The following is an 18,853-nucleotide window of genomic DNA, read 5'->3' as shown; positions in this document are numbered from 1 at the left end:
ATCGATTTAAGGGGTCTCCGGGTGCCTAAGTCCGTGGTTCTACCATCGATTTTGGACCTGGTCCCGGAGATCCCACCCCCTTGCACCGCATCTCCGGAGATCGCATCCCCGGGTTTCGCATCTCCGGAGATCAATGAGCCATCAGGTAAAATAATTAAATTGAATTAAATTACATATTTATAACACAAATTTTGTTTTAGTTTACGCATGCTATTATTGCAAGGCAATATTCCACCAGATTGGGAAAGTGATGCAGCATTTCGAAGACGACCACCGCAAAACATGGATTATCAACCACCGGACAATTATACAATTTATAAAGCGATTCCGGAACCACCGGGCTGGAACCCGCGTTCATGTTCGGTCGACGTTCCGCAGTTGGAAACTATAGCTCCAAACGTTCCAACTATAATTGTACCGGTGCCCAAAATATTTAAAAAAATCGATTTAAGGGGTCTCCGGGTGCCTAAGTCCGTGGTTCTACCATCGATTTTATACCTGGTCCCGGAGATCCCACCCCCTTGCATCGCATCGCCGGGTTTCGCATCTCCGGAGATCAATGAGCCATCAGGTAAAATAATTAAAATAAATTAAATTACATATTTATAACACCAATTTTGTTTTAGTTTACGCATGCTATTATTGCAAGGCAATATTCCACCAGATTGGGAAAGTGATGCAGCATTTCGAAGACGACCACTCGGCGGAGGAGCTGTTTTGCTCCATCTGCAAAGTTCCATTTGCAGAAATATCTTAGCGTGCTGCCAACTTAATTTCAGTCGCTCTTACGTTACACGTTACTGGTAAACGTAACATCTGTAACGTACTACGACCTGCCGTTAAAGCGTTTTTTTGTATAGCCGTTAAAACTCAAATTTTCTAAAAATGGTTTCATTAGGTGCCTATGTAGAAATGAGGGAAGCAGTTTTGAAAGCTAAGGTGCCAATTTTTAAACATTATATTTTTCTATATTAATATAAATAAAAAATATATACTCAATTGTAAACATAGGTCGAATAAAATCACTATTTAAATTGAACCGGCGCTAAAATAGCTTTTCATCGTTTTTTTATATTACATAAACGGATAATTATATTCAAAAATGTAAGTTAGCCTAACCAAAATCCATACTTTTACTTTTTTATTTTCAATTTATAATTAATTTTTTTAATCCAAGTCTTGAATGTCAATTATGAATGTTTTGCTTATTAAAATAATTTTGAGAAAACCCATCACAATAAATATAATATACATATTTTGGTGTCATTTAAAAATTATATCGCAATTATTCCAGATAACCTCTCTTTATCTTTACCAATCATAGTCCTACTCAGGGGACTCTCAGAAACTATTTCCAACCGACATCCGTTATAGTACGGAACAACAATGTACAAAACCAACCGTCTTTGGTTGGAAAAGACACCCCAAACAACCGTTTTTGAACAAACATCTCTTTACAATTTCATTTTTGAAAAAAATTGAAATTTGGAAAAAGTGCCTGACGCTAAAATTCAGAAAGAATACTTTTTTAGTGTGTTTATCACATCACATAGCACTAACAAAAAATTCAAAAGAATTCACCTAATGGATACTTCAAAAAAATTAAATGCGAAAAAAACCCACAGGAAATGACCAGCGCAGAAAACCCCTGAAAATTACAAACACGTAGAATTTTAACTAATTTTATACATTCATACACATGTATGTAAAATTCTACATCATCTTATTTATTTGGAAAGATTTCTAAAAGGAAGTATCCTCTAAGTTTAGCACTAAATATGCTGCGCAATTGGTGAATTCTAAATTTATAAAGAAATCTAATTCATGCTGTCCCCAAAATAAGATGAGAAACACAGAAAACCCGTGGAACTGATAGTAATTGAATTAAAAAAGTAATCAGTGAAAATATTAATTAATCTACAATTATTATTAATCTTAATCTGCCTTTGAGTATAAACATATGTACATACTTTGATTAGATTCACGAAATCATGATATCAGTATAAAAAGTAAAAACCCAAAAATTTTCAAATATTTATAAATCCTTATTTACTTCTAAAGAAGTGTGATTAAATAAAATGTTTAAAAAACCCAAAACGAGGACGCAATGCATGACAAATCGATCGCACAGAATATCCCCAGAAATTCAGACGAGAGATGCTGTGAAGAACCGACAGTGAAAACCAGGTAGAATTCTCTCCAACATCCTGCAGCAGAGCGAAAGCAGTTTCCGCTCAGTCACTTCGCGGGTGATTTCCCAATGTTTGACGGCTCCGGAGCCATACGCATTTCACCCTCAGAGCACTAAACATCGATCGGCAAGTAAAAAGTATAAATAAGTAACTCAACTCTCTGCTGTTGCTTTTGTTGTTGCTGCTGCTTTTCTTGTTGTTGTCGCTGGGCAATTTGAAATTGGCGCTCTGCCGGCGATCCGGCAACTTTGTTGGCTCCACACACATTTTCACCCACACCACAAAGCTCCAAAAAACCCAAACTCAACGGTACTCTCTTGCCTCTCTCATTTTGTTTTGATACTATATACATTCGTATATATAAAGACCATATAGATTAAAACTCGCTCCCCGCTAGCAATCTCCAATCTGAAAACAGACGTGAAAGAAAACAGACGTGCGCACGGGTACTATGCGAATTGCAGATTACAATTATATTTGAGTTAAATACAAAATAACTGCGCGTGTTAAGCAACTTTTGCGAGACAATTAACCAGCAAGGTAGTGAGAAATACTTAGAAAATAGTGCTTTAATTTGAAACAAAGAACCTGTAACGAAAAAGGAATTGAAAAAGGAAGCTGTGTGAAAAGGGAGATAAAAAATCTCCTGTTTGAGTTTGTGTGTGTGTGTGGTGTGCGGGTGAAACAAACGTGAAGAGGCAAATAAACGTTGATCAATATGCAAAATCAGAAATACCTTACCAAAGTGAAACCGTAATTTTTTATGTTTCTTGTGGCTACACTTGTATATAAAATTATAAATTGCTTTAATCTACAAAATTATTGCGTTTTCACTTGTTCGCTGAAGTCTATATGTTTGTTTCACTCGCACTCGCGCCTACTGTGCGTGCGTGTGTGTGTGTGGTGGAGAGAAAGAGCGAGAGAGCGCTCAAGACTGAGCTCAAAAGCAAAGTTCAAACCGACAAATATATATGATATGTATGTATATATAACGCATATATATACTTACAGCCCAACTGAGAGAGTCCGGAAAAGCACGAAAATGCCGAGCCCAACAAAAGCAGCGGAGGCAGCAACAAAGGCAACAGCAACAAGTGACTGCAGCTGCAGCGCTGCCAGTGTTGAGCAGCGCGCCCCCCCGAACGCAGCTAACCCCTCACCCTCACTACCCCATAGCGGTAAATTTGGCGGCAAAACACAAGATCAAACAACGGCCGCCATTAACAAGGAAAAGGAATTTGGCGTGCCAAACGAGACCAGCGATTCCGGCTTCATTTCCGGCTACCAGTCCTCGCAGATCTTCAGCGAGGAGATAACCCCCGACTCCGAGGAGCAGAAGGACCAGCAGGAGCAGGAGGACGCCCGAAAAGTACAACCCGTTGTCCTCGACTCCGGCATAATCGACGAAGAGGAGGATCAGGAGGAGCTCGGACAGGACAAGGAGGCGGAGGAGGAGCACCAGGACACCAGCGCCACCGCTCCAATGCGACTCAAACACAACGCGGACACAGGCATCCCACAATGGACCGTCGACAGCAACCTGGCCAATCGCGGCGAACAGCTCAACAATCTCGGCCAGAGCAGCAGCAGCGCCCAAATCTCCGGTCGCAGCAAGCTCCAATCCTCCACAGCCAGCACCACCGCGAGTCCGAATCCCAATCCCTCGGGATCAGGAGCCACCTCATCCGCTCCGCCCAGCAGCATCAACATCATGAACGCCTGGGAGCAGTTCTATCAGCAAAACGACGACGGTGACACGTAAGTAAACATTATTGGAAATCCATTTTTTGAAAGTATTGAATCAGAAAAGGTTAACAGTCATAGGTATTTGACAAAACCACTAAGAATATCTTCTATAAACACCCAGATTTTAGATTCAATAGTTAAAAAAATATATATATCCATTCAATCTAACAAAATCGTGCGTATTGTACTATTTTTAGTATAGCTACTACTAGTATACCAATCTAAATAAAAAATACAAATCTGTTTATAGTAAGGAGGTCACTAGACTTTCAAATGATATTCTTTGCAAAAAAAAAAACACGAAAACCGTTGATTATTCCACATATAAACTGACTTGTAGATAGCTTCATGGGACTTGTAATTTGGGGAGTTTCCCAAGTATGATTTAAAGCCTGATGTACAAAGGTCACTGCCACTCGCTGGACTTAAAAATGATATTTTTTATAAATAAAAAACAAAAATAGTGCCAATTCGTTCACATAGTCATAATCTCAAAATGACTTCAAATGCGGATTTACTGAGATTTGTTATTTTGGGAACTTCCCAAGAATGATTTAAAGCCTATTAAGAGCTTATCTTTTTTTTATTTTTGGTCTCAAAATCCTCAATGCCACAAATAATAATAATTCGTACAAAATAATTGAAAATATATTTATTATCATTTCTAGTCAAGTTGTTTATTTTTGTTCTCAGGAATAACCAATCGTCTATATTTAGGCAGTAATAAAATGCAAATAATTTTTGAATAACCCACAATATGAAAAAAATTAATTAAACAAGAATTGCTACTTAATTAGTGCTGGGGAATATTCATAACTTTGGTCATAACTTTCAGTTTCAAATGATAAGATCTAAATTTAATCTGTTAATGACAATCTGACTTGAAGAAAATAACACTAAAGAAACAATTTTATTTCGGACAAATGCACGTGATTTTATAAACATGAAACTTCCGAAGAATGTGATGGATGACGATTGTACAAATGATGTTAGCACAATCTTTGAATCATTGCTGAGTTTCTTTGAACCTATACGTGCTGTATTTCCGATGAGAATTTCAAAATTTCCCAAAATAACAAAGACACCGCGGCATTGCACTGACCACCAAGCGAGCTAAGGGGAGAGTTTCGTGAATCACTCAAAGACCCATTGTCTGAGGCGAGAAACGCGACTGACACATGTGTTTTAGTCAGGCTTCGGGGTTTTCCTGGTATGTGGGCAGGTACGGGAACAGGTTTTTCGGGGCACCTCTTCTTTCTTCACCTTACCTTTGCCTCAACTTAACTTACTTGGGTTTTTACGCCGCCACATGACAGACGACAAGTGTACAGGAAGGGAAGAAAGTGCGGGTGCCGATCGGCAGGTAAATAAACCCACAAATTTATGTCGTATCTTTGCTCTGTCTCTTCTTTCAGACCTCTGCACCTGGCCTGTATTTCGGGGTCCGTGGACGTGGTGGCCGCCCTAATTCGCATGGCTCCGCATCCGTGCCTGCTGAACATCCAGAACGATGTGGCCCAAACTCCCCTTCACCTGGCCGCCCTCACAGCCCAGCCGAATATCATGAGGATACTGCTGCTGGCCGGAGCTGAGGTAATAATCAGAAAAAATCTTTAAAAAAAACTGTTCAAAAATTATTGTTATATTTTTACAATTTGTATGCTTTAAAAAAAAACATAATTTTTTTCTGTGGAAAAATATATTAAGCTGATATTTCCCATTAGAATTTTATCACTAACGTTTTTTAAATGCGGAAATTCATTCATAATTCCTTTAAATTGTACTCCTAATTTTTATCAACTATATAAATCTACAAATTATAAAATTCCCACGACATAATTACTCATTTGAACAGCCCACGGTGCGCGATCGTCATGGAAATACAGCCTTGCATCTTTCCTGTATCGCCGGTGAGAAACAGTGCGTCCGCGCCTTGACAGAAAAGTTTGGAGCCACGGAAATCCACGAGGCCCACCGACAATACGGACATCGTTCCAACGACAAGGCGGTCAGCTCCCTGAGCTACGCCCGTCTGCCCGCCGATCTGGAGATTCGCAACTATGATGGTGAGTGAAGTTAATATAGTTCTGTAAATCAACTTAGTATAGACATTTATTTTTTGAGCAAGAGAAATGGTAGCCACAAATTATATGCGTTTCCAAAAATGTAGGAATTTTTTCGTTCTAGTAAATTGATTATTTTTGGACCAGCATTTTTCGCCATCTATCATGAATATTTTATGAATCTGTGCCAAAAGTGTACACATTATATAGGGCTATATATATCTGGTGTCCCGCCAACGGCTAGCCACAGTGCGAGACATTGTCGTCTGCTGCCATATAGAATGTATATACGTTATAGACGTCGTACATATGGTTATAGGCTATATGGAGGCCTTTGAGCAGATGCCAAAAATACATTGGCCTCCCCGACACATTTCGCTTGAATTTTTCGCTCGGCAAATGGTTAAAGCAACAACCCAACCCTCCAACCCTCCGCCCCATTCCCATTATTCCCCGTTATTGATTAACCAAAATAAACGAAAAACGCACAGAACAACATTTGCAAAGTTTCAGACGTCAGCAAAGTATAATAAAAACGATTTTATACAAGGATAGGTAAATATTTATTTGTCTGTTTGGATGGAGAATCTGAAAAACATTTACATAAGCTCTTTTCGAAATGGAAATTCATTGATTTGCTTTGTTTTGTTTTACTCTCTCGACTTAATTTCGAATGCACTGTATCGAGGAAATAATTTTAAATTAAATTTATTTTCCAAGCGTAAAGGCAGGCGTGTCCCATCATTAACATTTGTTTCCTTATTTGATTTTACTCTGTATTCGCGGACCACAAATCGAATTATCGATTTAAAAGGCGCTGGGAAGTGGGGGTGCCACCCACAAAATTTGTATAACATGTGTTGGAGTACTTTAAAAAGGGTTCTAAATTAGAATTTGAATTAATAATCCATTATTTGTAGCTGAAATATACCATACATTTTTTCATAAAATAATCTTCAGTTTTAATAATATCTTGAAAAAGATTTAGAAAATCAAAGAAACTCAAAGCAACAGCATTTCGTTTTTAATTCAATGGAAAGTAAAAGTTTTGTAATTACCCCTCGGACTCTTTAAAAAGGTTAATAAACTTGTCAGAAAGTGTTGCAAAATCAAAGTTATTTGCTTTTAACCTTTCGTTTGTTTAATCGATTTCTATTGGCCTTTTTGCCTCTCTGGTTTTTTTTGCTATGTATAACCTTGCCAAAAATAAAATCCGAATTCGTGAGTGGCAAACATTTGGTGAACAAACATTTTTTTTCGTACCCGTCAGCCAGCTTTAAGCAGCGCCAACCGGTTTGGAGCTTCACAAAACAGCTGCTCCGCATATTGTGGATATATAGATGCTATATATAACCTGCTCATACACAAGACACATAATGTATCTCGGCTAGCCGAAAGCAACAGCGCAGACATTTCCGACAAAAACTATTAAAAACCAACAAAGCAAAAAGAAACGAGACGTTCAGACGCTTTTGAGCATTTCGCCTATTTGAAATCTCTGGGTTTTCCCACTGCCACAGCATTAAGTTCGAAAGCAATTTAAATTATTCGAGGCGGGACTTTGGGAGCATTTCAGTTTATACAAGGCAGATTACTATGTAAACACAAGGCCCTCAGAATATATGGCCCAAATACAATCTTCTCAAGCATTGACGTCATCATCTCATTCTCTGGGGTGTAAACATACCCTCCGATCTTTAAAGATTATTCCCGTTCCGCAACATCCTTTGCTTTTTAAGTGTTATAATCAATCCACCTCGGGAAATACATAAAGGCCTGGAAATTATTTTGCCACAAAACAATTTGTTGTTTTCTTAGAACTCTGAAAAACAGAACCCTTAAAATAGTATAGTAGCATAATTTGATAAGCAAAATCCCAAAGGAAATACATATGGACTTCTAAAAAAGTGCTTCTTTTTTAAAACTTTGGAATTTAAGTATTGGCTACCTAAATTTAAAAGCATTCCAATCCCAAATTAAAAATACTAGACATTCCCTTCTAAATTAAACTAAATGCTACTGAAAACTTTAGCATGTCTGACCAAAATAGGCCACATCTTCCATTTTGGCCGAGAGCCAAGCAAACGGGAACTTTAACAGAATGCTAGCAAAAGAAAAACAAATAATACCAATAAAATAATGATAACATTAAGCCGATTGAAGGCGCAGACAAAAACGGAAATTGGGAAAGGTTCGTTATCAAAGGCACAGGGGCCACCTCCAAAAAAATATTTCTGTACTTTTTGGAAATCCCCACTATAGTAATTATGGCCACACAAATGCTTAGGGGCCAACCAACCGACCGACCGACCGTAACTTGGCCGTAATCCATTTTTGGGCCACATTAACGCGCCTGGCACGCAACTGGGAAATGGACTGCTATTATATAAATAAACGCACGCAAGGCTCTCGAGGACAGGCTCTATAAATAGTATAGGACTTCTTTGCCCAGTTCGGTTCGCTTGACAACTTTGTTTGCTTTGCCCGTTGGAAAACCAAGAGTGCCAGAAATTCCCACAGTTGATAATAAGTACGATTGTGATTCCGCTTATCTCCAAAAATTGGCTATTTCCATCGTAGAAATTATTAGTAAAATGTTGGTCCCTATCAAGCCTGGTTTTTGCCAAATTCCTCGGAAATTCTACTGTTGAATCTGGATTTATTCCAATAAATAATGTGGGATATTTCCCCACGGGCATGGGGAAGACAGAAAAACTTCTGGTCTTATCGGCCTTTTTGGTGAGCAATAAACAAATGCCGGTTAAACCAAACCAGGGAATTTCAGAACCGCACATTTGCCCACCATGTGTAGCATTTGGTACTAATACATATCTTTGTTTAAACGAAGAACCCACGAAATCTGAGGCCTGGCAACTGAAATCACAATTAGGAGCAGTCATTCCCGTACTTCCCCGGCTGATAAGCTGGCAAAAAAAAAAAAGCAAATGAGATATGTCCAGCGGTGTTCGATCGTCAGCAGACATTGGTAACTGGGAATCGTGCGTTATCAGCACTGAACCGAGGAAAACCCCATAGGTGGTCGTTTACTGTGCGATTATATGACACTCTCCTCCACATTCAGCGAATTGCGCTCTTTCGCCCCCCTTTCGCATTAAAAAAGATAACTGGCTATATTATCAGTGTTTAGGTTTTACCACTCGAATATTACGCTATTTACTAGGGATCCTAACCATATGTGTGTCGAAGGTCTCGTGTTCTGAAAAACTCAGAACCGTAGAAACCCGCTGTTAAACGATGACTTTACAGAAATTCTAAAAAAACCTAAAAACCATTTCGCGTACTTTTCAAATTGCCACATAAAAAATCAGCTATATGATGAATGGGAAAGAAATAAGTGCACAATGAACGTCACTGGGATTTTATAAACAAATAACTTGAACTTTCGACTGCAACTGGTACTGGTAATATAGAATACCCATAGAGACCTACCAAATTGGTCAAGTTTTATCAGCCTTACACCATCGAAAACCGGTTCTTAGTATTAATTGAGTGTTGGTTATTTATTGACATCTTAGATCTACGACATTCTGGAATCTGTCGACTATCAATGAGTTTTACATCGATGCACATAGTACTCATAAACAACAACAAATTAGTCATGAACAGTTTTTTACAGAGACACAAGGTTAAATCTGGACTCTCCCGTTTTCGCAGCTGTCTCGTACCAGTCGGGTGCTTGGGTAATGATAAACCCGCTAGAAAGATCTCATAACTCACTACCCGTAAATAGTTGTCTCATTTCCTTATTAATGTTTTTAAATAAGCTTAATACGCTTAGCATCCATTTTAAGATTCCAAAGTTTATATATACTTCTTGTTGGTTTAAAAAAAATTTACTGATAAGTTTAAGAATCACATTTGGGAGGTCCCAGAATCCGAGTTTGGTGACCGTAGCTTAACAATTTTGAAGACATTAGAGTTCATTCACTTAAACGGACAGCGGACAAGGTTGAATTCGTTTTTAAAACGGAAGTATGTACTTCCCTTTTTTGGTTATGATCATTTCTTCAATAGCCAACTGTCAGATTTAAATAATCAAAGTGATCTTATAAAAAGAGTTTATTGACTTGGAAGTAATTGAAAAAACCGTATTCGAATATTCCTCTTGAACGATTAGAGATTTAAATATTTAAATTCATTTAACATAATACTTCCTCTTCTTAATTAGGTATATATATATCCCCATTGAGTAACTGTGAGTAGCACAGAAAGAATAATACCTGAAGCTTACAATGAGCTCATGCTAATTGCAAAAATAAAAACAAAGTGACGGAAGTCAAGTAACGCAATGATTAATACCCTGACGTTGGAGGAAAATCCTAACTGCAACTTGGTTGACAAACAGAAAAACCTACAGTTGATCTCCTTCCAGCAATGTTGACCCCTTTGGGAGTTTCCATAAATTGTGTGCTGTGTTTTCGTTTTTTACTTATTTCTTTTATTTAATTTTTGTAGTTTTTTGTTCAGTCTCACACGTGGCTGACGATCCCCGGCCAATTTTGGGTTGAGTCGGGTGTTATTTGCATTTCGCATTCATAGCTCGAAAGAAAGTCAACAAGGCGAATCCGCTGACATAACGATCGAGCGATATATATGTATATAGGGGATTGGGCAGGAGGGTGATCATGGGGGACTGAACGGACTGAGCTGAGCTGAGCTCGAGTTGCTTTCAAAACACTTTCATTGCCAAGTCAGTCGTCGTCGTCGTCGTCATGGCATGGAAAATCCATGGCTTTAATTGTGCTAAATTGTACTGTTTGTGCTCGCTTCATTTGGCGGCCGGCTGCAGCCCGCTGTCTGGGTTTTTCACTTTACTTTAGCTAATTTCCACATTGGGAAAGTTCGAAAATAAATATATGTCGGTATGTACACACAACGGCGCCCAGAAGTCTTTGGGGTAAACAATTTTTAATTTGATATTGTCTTTTCTCCCGGCATTTGGCTGTTTGTATTATTTTTTTGGGGCTATTTGCCAGCACGTCGTATTTGGACAGTTGGCTTCAATTTCATCGGCCATGTCTTGTGGGCCTTTGTGGGTTTTGGGCCAGGTAATTCCCCTAATGGCCTGGTAACTTCTTCTGGCACGCGTTTGTGTAGAAAACTGGAAACAGCTTTCCGATATTTCCCATTACCACTCCAATGAATATTACAAATACTCGTGTGCCGCTGCCTTACTGTAATTGTATAATTATGAATCAATGACCGAAACTGAAGGACAAATAAGCTGGCAAACCGGGGAATACAAGAGATAAATATTTTAAATAATAACAAAAAAAAAAGCAGGAGAAACGAAAAGCGAAAAACCCGTTGTAGAAATACCAAAACTCTGCCACAACAATAAACACAATTAATTAAAATTAAGCGAAGACAGCGTTGCGTTTAATATTTGCGCTGTCAATAAATTTATGAACTTTGCGACTTCGGGTGACTTGTGGAGTACTCTTAACTGCGCCGTTGGGTTTTTCTCATAAGGTCGTTGTCGATATCGCCAGGCTGCTTTTATTTTTTTTTGCCGCCTGTGTAAATAGTAACAACATCATATCGTACAGGTTAATGGGTGTGGGTTGTTGGGCTGTTGGGGTGCTATAAGGGGAGGTTGGAGGAGCGATCAGATCAAGTGGGTGGCGGTGTTGTTGCCATTTGTGAAAGTGTTTAGGTTGTCAAGTGTCGGGCAAATAAAATTCCCCATAGTGCGCAGTTCTAAACGATTTCATAACGGTCATTAATTGCTAAAACCCGAATCCGATTGCAAGAAAAAATACATTCAAAATAATATTTTTGAGAAGAATATATTTTTATTCTTATAACCTATTCTAGTTTCTATTATCGCAACCTCGTGCTGTTTATTATTTTTGGAGCTCGGCTTTTTAAAAGCGTGACATCAAACCTAAAAATATTCCCAAGCAGATAAGACTTTGGTAAAATTCTCAGTCGTTTACTTGCGCTTTATGGCCTTAATAAAAGTCCAAAGCCAAAAATATTTGTGACAATTGAACCCATTAAAATTGCAATTGCTTGTGTAAATTATAAAACAAAAACGTTCAGATTTTATACGTTCTTCGACCGGTACAAAACATGCTAAATTCAGTAATATCTAATTATTGAGCAATCACCGTTTTTGTTTCTGGTCTAACTGCTTTTCTGGAGACGTGTCTTTGTCTCAGACTCGCTGGCTAAGACGACGGATTATAAAAGCTGCGGGGATCTTGTGACGCAGCCCTCTGTCCGGCGATGGGGGAATTCCCAAAAGCAAAACAAAGTTTGAAACAAACTTTTGTGTTTCATATTTCGCGTTTTATACTGGCACTGGCAGTGGCCTTTCGTCTATTAATATCTAATATCGTTGTGTATACACGGGTCTTTAATCGTATGCTAACGATTGGCACGTTGCTGTGCTGAAAAGGCAACAACAATGAGGATTGTCTTTTACTAGCTCATCGGCTTCTCTTTTAGTTAGTCGAGCTTAAAAATCTCCATGTGGTCATCGTTATTTTTATCTTGTGACACAATTGTTGCTTTTGTAAGCTGTCAAGTCCGAGATTAACAAAAAATACAACAAAAAAAAAACTCAAAAACTGGACTGCTGACTTTCTTGGGCCGCTTTCTTTTGCAAAAACAGATTGGGATTTTAAAAATCCCGCGAGTACTTAGGTTTTTTAATCTTTGCACGATAACCTCAAACGGTTTTTAATGTTTTTCCAGAGTTCCCCTGAGGTTATCTTTCTTCTCTTTAATGACTCACGGGTGGAATTTTTAGTGTATTACCACTGCGATAGTTCTCGGATTAAACAGTTTCTTAGCGGAAATCTCCGACTGGCCATGTAAATGTGTGCGATTTATGCAAATGTGCCAACTGTTTGTGTGTGAAAGTCAATCAACAGCACGTGTAGCCCAGCCGCAAATAAGAAAAAAAAAACTACAAAAAACCGGGCAAAAATATGGCAAAAGCAGTAACAGCAACAACCACTACGTCAACTAATCATAAAGCCATAAAGGCGAAGGCATGGAATACAAAAACAAACAGAAACTAAACAATTCACCTTTGTTTTCAGTTTTTTTTTTTATATTTTCTTAGCCATTCGATCTGTATGCGAACGACGACTCGATCTGAAAATACGAGAATCAATTGAGGAAGAATCTGTAGAAAAAAGATTGAAAAAATATCAAGATGAGAAAGATAAAACTCTAATACATATATGTTTATTTATTGCAATATCTTCTTTACTTTAATTTAACAAGAGAACGATTTTATAGTAGAAATACGGGTAGAAATCCATTTTTATTTTCCATTGCAATGAAATCTTAAAACATGTTCCAAAGAAAACAAGATAGAAACTGAAACATGATCAGAATTCTCCTAGATTCTTTTGTCCAAAAATGTCAATTAAATTATTGCACATTTTTTATGAGTTTTATTTTCAAAACAGGTGTGTTGGTGTGTCCATATATCAGATTTCTATATGCTCAAACCAATTTGAACTTGAGCAAACTTGTTGCTGAAGCAGATACCCAAAAGCCAACTTTGTATTTGGTTTCTTAACTTAACTTAACGCCAACTGTTTGATTTTTATTTTATTTTATTGTATTTTTTCCCGCTTTACCTCGTCACTCGCATTTGTTGTTGTTGGTTACTGGTGTGTTATTGCTGCTGTTTTATTGTGGGAATTTCTTGGGTTTTTCAACGCACACCAATACCCGGCGATCGGGCACACAGATACTCGCATGCGAAGTCAACGGGTTGTCATATTGTCTTATAAGGCAAAAGCCTCCACTTGGCACCCAGCCCCCCTGAACTCTCCTCCTTTGCCACCCAACTGGTCATTGTCGTAATCAAAGCTCTTTTTTTGTTCGTATTATAAAACGCTACTTGTTTTACAACGGAAAGTAGCTTTTTTCACCGAGGAAAAGCTTTCGGGGAAGGGATCGAGTTTCATTCATAAATCAAGCTTTTTCGATCCGCAATGGATACAACCTTAAAGTATTAATTGATGCTCTCATAATTTGAAACACGTTTAAGCTTTTAAATAATGATTAACTATGGCACCATTCTTGGTTATAAGTGTGACGAATGTTTTCTATATTTCTTTGTGGTTAAAAATTAATTTTCCTGATTAAATTTATAATATAAAGAGCATATAATTTAACTACAATATAATTACCAATTTAATATACAGACAACTTTTAAAATAACTTAAAAATAAAATAAAAATTAAATGCTAACCAAAATCTATCTTTATTTTTATTCTAGGAGAGCGTTGTGTTCATTTGGCTGCCGAAGCGGGACACATTGACATTTTACGCATTTTGGTATCCCATGGAGCTGACATCAACGCTAGGGTAAGTTAAAAGATAAATAATAAGTCCCAAGTAACCATACTAAATACGAATTTTTAAATTATGATTTTAACAGGAGGGCAAATCGGGCCGCACACCACTTCACATTGCGATCGAGGGCTGCAACGAGGATCTGGCCAACTTCCTGCTCGACGAGTGCGAGAAACTCAACCTGGAGACGGCAACCTTCGCCGGATTGACGGCCTACCAGTTCGCGTGCATCATGAACAAATCGCGCATGCAAAACATCCTGGAGAAACGCGGAGCGGAGACCGTAACGCCGCCAGACAGTGACTACGACAGTAGCGATATCGAAGATCTAGACGATACGAAGGTGAGCGTCACTGCTTAAGAAAATGTACCAAGAAAAGATCGTTGAGATCGAAATCGTAGACCGTAAGACACAATTTGAAATGGGCCACCACCAGCTTCCAAAATGTTCAAAAACTAAATAAGAAAGAAGTCCCCATCTGAACTGGTATTCAGTTGGAAAAAGAAATTGTTACACTTCATCAATGAACGAACCATTGTAACACTTATGTATTGTTAACCAAAAAAAATGAAGGAAAAACAAAAGAAAAAGAAAGCAAACAGCAGATGAGCAGCAAGTAAAGAAAATATCCGCACTAAACTGATTAGGGGATCTATGTTTTAGTAGACCCGTTAAAAAAAACAAATCGAACCAATAATACTGGTTGTAAACGATGCAGGCAGCCGCAAATATTTGGATGCTAACGCTGCACCGTTTACAATTAGCTTTACAAACCATAGACAAATACATAATATCAGGCCACCTTTGGTGCGTTTTAGAAATTTTTCTATACTCGTAAGGGAAAAGCACTGTACCACTTTATATTAAATTAAGCTGTCTATTGTAAAACTCGATGTTTGTTGCTATTTCTCTCCACCTACTTCTATGTATTTGTATGCCTGTGTCTGTATGTTTGTAATTTTGTATGTGCGTGCGTGAGTCAACCAACTAATCTATTATTATTACAAAAAATGGAATCATAATTCGTAGTACTAAGATAGCTAAATCTAATTGATGTTTTCATGTTCTGACTGAATGAAATGATGTTGCAAAATAAAAAATTTTACTCCACAAAAAAAAAATGCAAAAAAAATTAATAATTGAAATTGAAGTCTATGTTGTATGGATCTTAAAGGTTTGTAATTCTGTTTAGATTTGAAACATTTCCCACTTCATTGTTTACTTGTTCTTGTTATGTTGTTTGCTTATTTTTTCGCTTGTTGTGGCTTCTGTTTAAATGTTAAAGTTTTGCCTAACAATTTAATCCATTTAATTTTAACACGCTTTATTTGCGATCCTCTTCTTGTCCTTGCAGATGTACGATCGCTTTGGTGATCCGAGCTACTTTGTTAGCTACAACGGTGGCAATCCCATGACAGTTGCCTGAATGCCCCATCCAATCTGTACATACGACTTAGACTAAACATACACACACCTATGATTAACACAACCCGAATTCCCGACCTGGTTTAACTGCTGTTCCCAAAAGCACGCCCTTCCTGCCCACAAATGTATGCGCATTGACACACGTTCACAAAAAACCAGGAAATCCAGGAAATGGAACCCAATGTACTTACTATCCCAGCAAGTGGAAGCCCCCGAAACGAATTGAATTGCTTGTGTTAACGATAGTATTTAGAGCGAAATAAAGCATACAAGGATGCAGAATGTCAAGCATTTTATTTATACGCACACAAAACTTAACTCTAAGAAATAAAAGTAATTGACAAAATTTAATTATCCATATATCGTCGGTGGGGGCACAACACATTGAAGGATTTATCCATAATTACAAAGTACGAAACGTGGAAAGGGAACTAATAAAAAGGCAAATCATTCAAAATATATAATTGTCTAGTCTGGCAAAGAGGGAGAAAACAATTCCGCTCCTTAAACATAACTCCTAAGCTAAAAATAGGGGGTAAATCATGGCATTTAAAACAGGTCTAAAGTCGGATTAATCCCATTTAACGGATGCTCTGCCGGAAAACGCTCTGTTTGGCCTTGCTACTCGAAACGGATTTCTTGGCCGCCAAAGGATCGGGAGCAAAGCAGTTCCAGAGGCGCAGGGTTTCGTCTGCTCCGGCGCTGATTACGGTGCTGCCATCGGGGGACATGGCCATCTGCAGGACACGCGATGTATGCCCAGTTAAATCGGCTTGCTTCACCATGGTCGGGTACTTCCAAATGGTCAGTTGATTGTTGGCAAAGCCGTGGGCAGAGATCAGTTCCTTGTAGTGCCGCGAGAAGAGCAGCGAGCAGACCTGTGACTTGGAGTCCACCGATTTCATCAGAGTGCCATTGTTGACATTCCAGAACTTAATGCAGCGATCGGCGGTGCCGCCGCCAGAGGCCAAAGTGCTCGGTTGCCAGGGACACCAGGCCAGGGCTCGCACAGCTGCCTGGTGATCGTTGAATTTGTGCAGGGGATCGCTGGCAGTTCCCACGCCACTGCTGGCCGCAGACCACACATTCACCAGGTTGTCATTGCCACCGCTGGCCAGATATTTGTAGTCCGTGGACCACTTCAGGCCGCAAACCTCCTGCGTGTGTCCAGCCAAAGCGGACAGCTTGTGCTCCCGCGAACGGACATCGTGGTGGACAATGGTGCCATCCCGACTGCCAGAGGAAACCAGGAACGAGTTCCAGGCCAAGGATCCCACTCGGGCACTGTGTCCATCCATAACCCGCAGTCGCTTCACCTTGGAGCAGTCCCACAGCTCTACGGCACCAGTGCTGTTGCCAATGGCCAGGATCTGGCCTTCTTGGATCCACGACAGGGACCCAGCATAGTCGCCCTCCTCGAATTCCGTAAGCTGTTCGATGTTTCCAGTCTGAGCGTTCCACAAATAGACGCAGCTGCCCAAGGCGACGGCCACGATGTTGTCGGCACTCCAATCCATCAGATTGAGATCTGGAAAAAGATTATTAATTTTTGAGAAACGGATTAAATAAATAAACCTAATTTCAACCTACAGTAATCGTTTATAAAATCAGGAGCATCCAGAATTCTCTCGGAAGTGGTGGGTATATAGCGTGAGCCACTCTTCGTTGATATGGGCGTCTTTATGGAGTACACAACCTTCAGGGGATTGTTGTGCGATTCCGGAGCAGCTGGAGCCTTGTTTTGGTAGCACAAAATGCGGCCACCTTTCCCGTCGCCGACCTCGGCCACCTCTGAAATGAGCTTCTGGCGCTCGCCCTTGTGAGCCGAAGCCTGGATATTGCTCTCGTTGCTGTTGCTGGTGGTGGCCTTGTCGTTCTCCTCGTCAGACTTGTCGCCGGAGTCCTTGTTTACCTAGATAGCATATTGTATTAGTATGCATTTATATGAAAACAAAATAAAAAATTTTCCTTTTTAGAGAAGTAAGCTATGTACGTGAGAAATAAGTAATTCGAGTAAGATTAAGATTCTTTAAAACTGGAAAGATATTTCTCATAAAATTAGTTCAAAATGGGATCTGATACCTTAGGTATACGAGGAATAGGTCCCAAAAGAATGTGCGTTTATGATAGACTTTGAAGGACATGTATTTTGGCGAAAATGATCTTCAGATCGCGACTTAAACATGCGTTTACTTTAAACTACCATCTATAGTTATATGGTGGCTTTCTTTTCTTACCAGAAAGTGCGCCAACTCAAAGTTGGTGTAGGAATTTATATGACTACAAAATGAAACATTATTAGTTGATAATACGAGAAAGATCAATACTGGAAAGATATTTCTCATGAAATTAGTTCAAAATGGGATCTGATACCTTAGGTATACAAGGAAAAGGTTCTAAAAAATTTGACTTGGAAGGACATGTATGTATGATATCTAACTTGGCGAAAATGATCTCCAAAACGCGACTTCAACATTATTTTATTTTAAATTACCATATATAGTTATATGGTGGGCTTCCATTCTTACCAGAAAGTGCGCCAACTCAAAGTTGGTGGCCGCTCGATTCGGGATGAAGCGATCACCGCCTCCAGGAGTCTTGGTCGGCGTGGTTGTGGACTTCTTGGCCTTGCCCTCGCTGCTCTTTCCCGGGGTCTTTGTGGGCGCCTGGACCCCCGAGAAGCTGGTGTTATAGGAGACGGACAGGACCGATCGGGTGGTACTGGCACTTCCATTCAGGGACGCCTCCAGCTTCTTCTTCCACCGGGGCGCAGGACCGCGCGTCTCCCCGTCCATGATCAAGGCATTTTGCAAATCGCTCACAAAGTTGAACTGCGACATGGTTTTCCGCTGCTTTAAGGTGTCAGGTAGTTTCTGTATTTATTACACAATTGTCTGGGACTTGCACGAGAGGCGTTTGAATTTCATAGATCACTCAGATCACAATTTTATTTCTTGGTTTTCGGAATGCAGCATAAATGGCGGTTCGATTTGGAAAAGCAGTATGACCGCAGGCGAATAGCTGTGAATAGTATTTTTAATAACTGGATAAAAATACCAAAAAATTAACTATTATAAAAA

At 39.2% G+C, this 18,853-nt stretch overlaps 2 protein-coding genes across 3 annotated transcripts; one reads left to right on the top strand and one right to left on the bottom strand.

Annotated features, from left to right (window-relative positions):
- The first annotated feature begins 2,576 nt into the window (after positions 1–2,576).
- On the top strand, positions 2,577–16,055 carry cact (NF-kappa-B inhibitor cactus). The gene is made up of 7 exons (XM_017158466.3): positions 2,577–2,732; positions 3,204–3,950; positions 5,354–5,531; positions 5,794–6,004; positions 14,271–14,359; positions 14,433–14,690; positions 15,703–16,055. Exons 2-7 carry the CDS (start codon positions 3,235–3,237, stop codon positions 15,772–15,774), a joined length of 1,524 nt encoding a protein of 507 aa, XP_017013955.2. The 5' UTR covers positions 2,577–2,732; positions 3,204–3,234; the 3' UTR covers positions 15,775–16,055.
- On the bottom strand, positions 16,051–18,778 carry fzy (cell division cycle 20 protein fzy). 2 transcript variants are annotated; one of them, XM_017158465.3, is made up of 3 exons: positions 18,302–18,778; positions 17,364–17,685; positions 16,051–17,301 (listed from the first exon to the last, which is right to left on the bottom strand). In XM_017158465.3, exons 1-3 carry the CDS (start codon positions 18,611–18,613, stop codon positions 16,355–16,357), a joined length of 1,581 nt encoding a protein of 526 aa, XP_017013954.1. In that variant the 5' UTR covers positions 18,614–18,778; the 3' UTR covers positions 16,051–16,354. The 2 variants fall into 2 exon arrangements, with proteins under 2 accessions (XP_017013954.1, XP_070068423.1); XM_070212322.1 differs by lacking the exon at positions 18,302–18,778 and adding an exon at positions 18,011–18,159.
- Positions 18,779–18,853: the final 75 nt, after the last annotated feature.

The sequence above is a fragment of the Drosophila takahashii genome, chromosome 2L, assembly GCF_030179915.1.
Source record: "Drosophila takahashii strain IR98-3 E-12201 chromosome 2L, DtakHiC1v2, whole genome shotgun sequence".
NCBI lineage: Eukaryota > Metazoa > Arthropoda > Insecta > Diptera > Drosophilidae > Drosophila > Drosophila takahashii.
The sequence above is the reverse complement of the archived record's forward strand: the minus strand, read 5'-3'. Positions and strand labels throughout refer to the sequence as shown.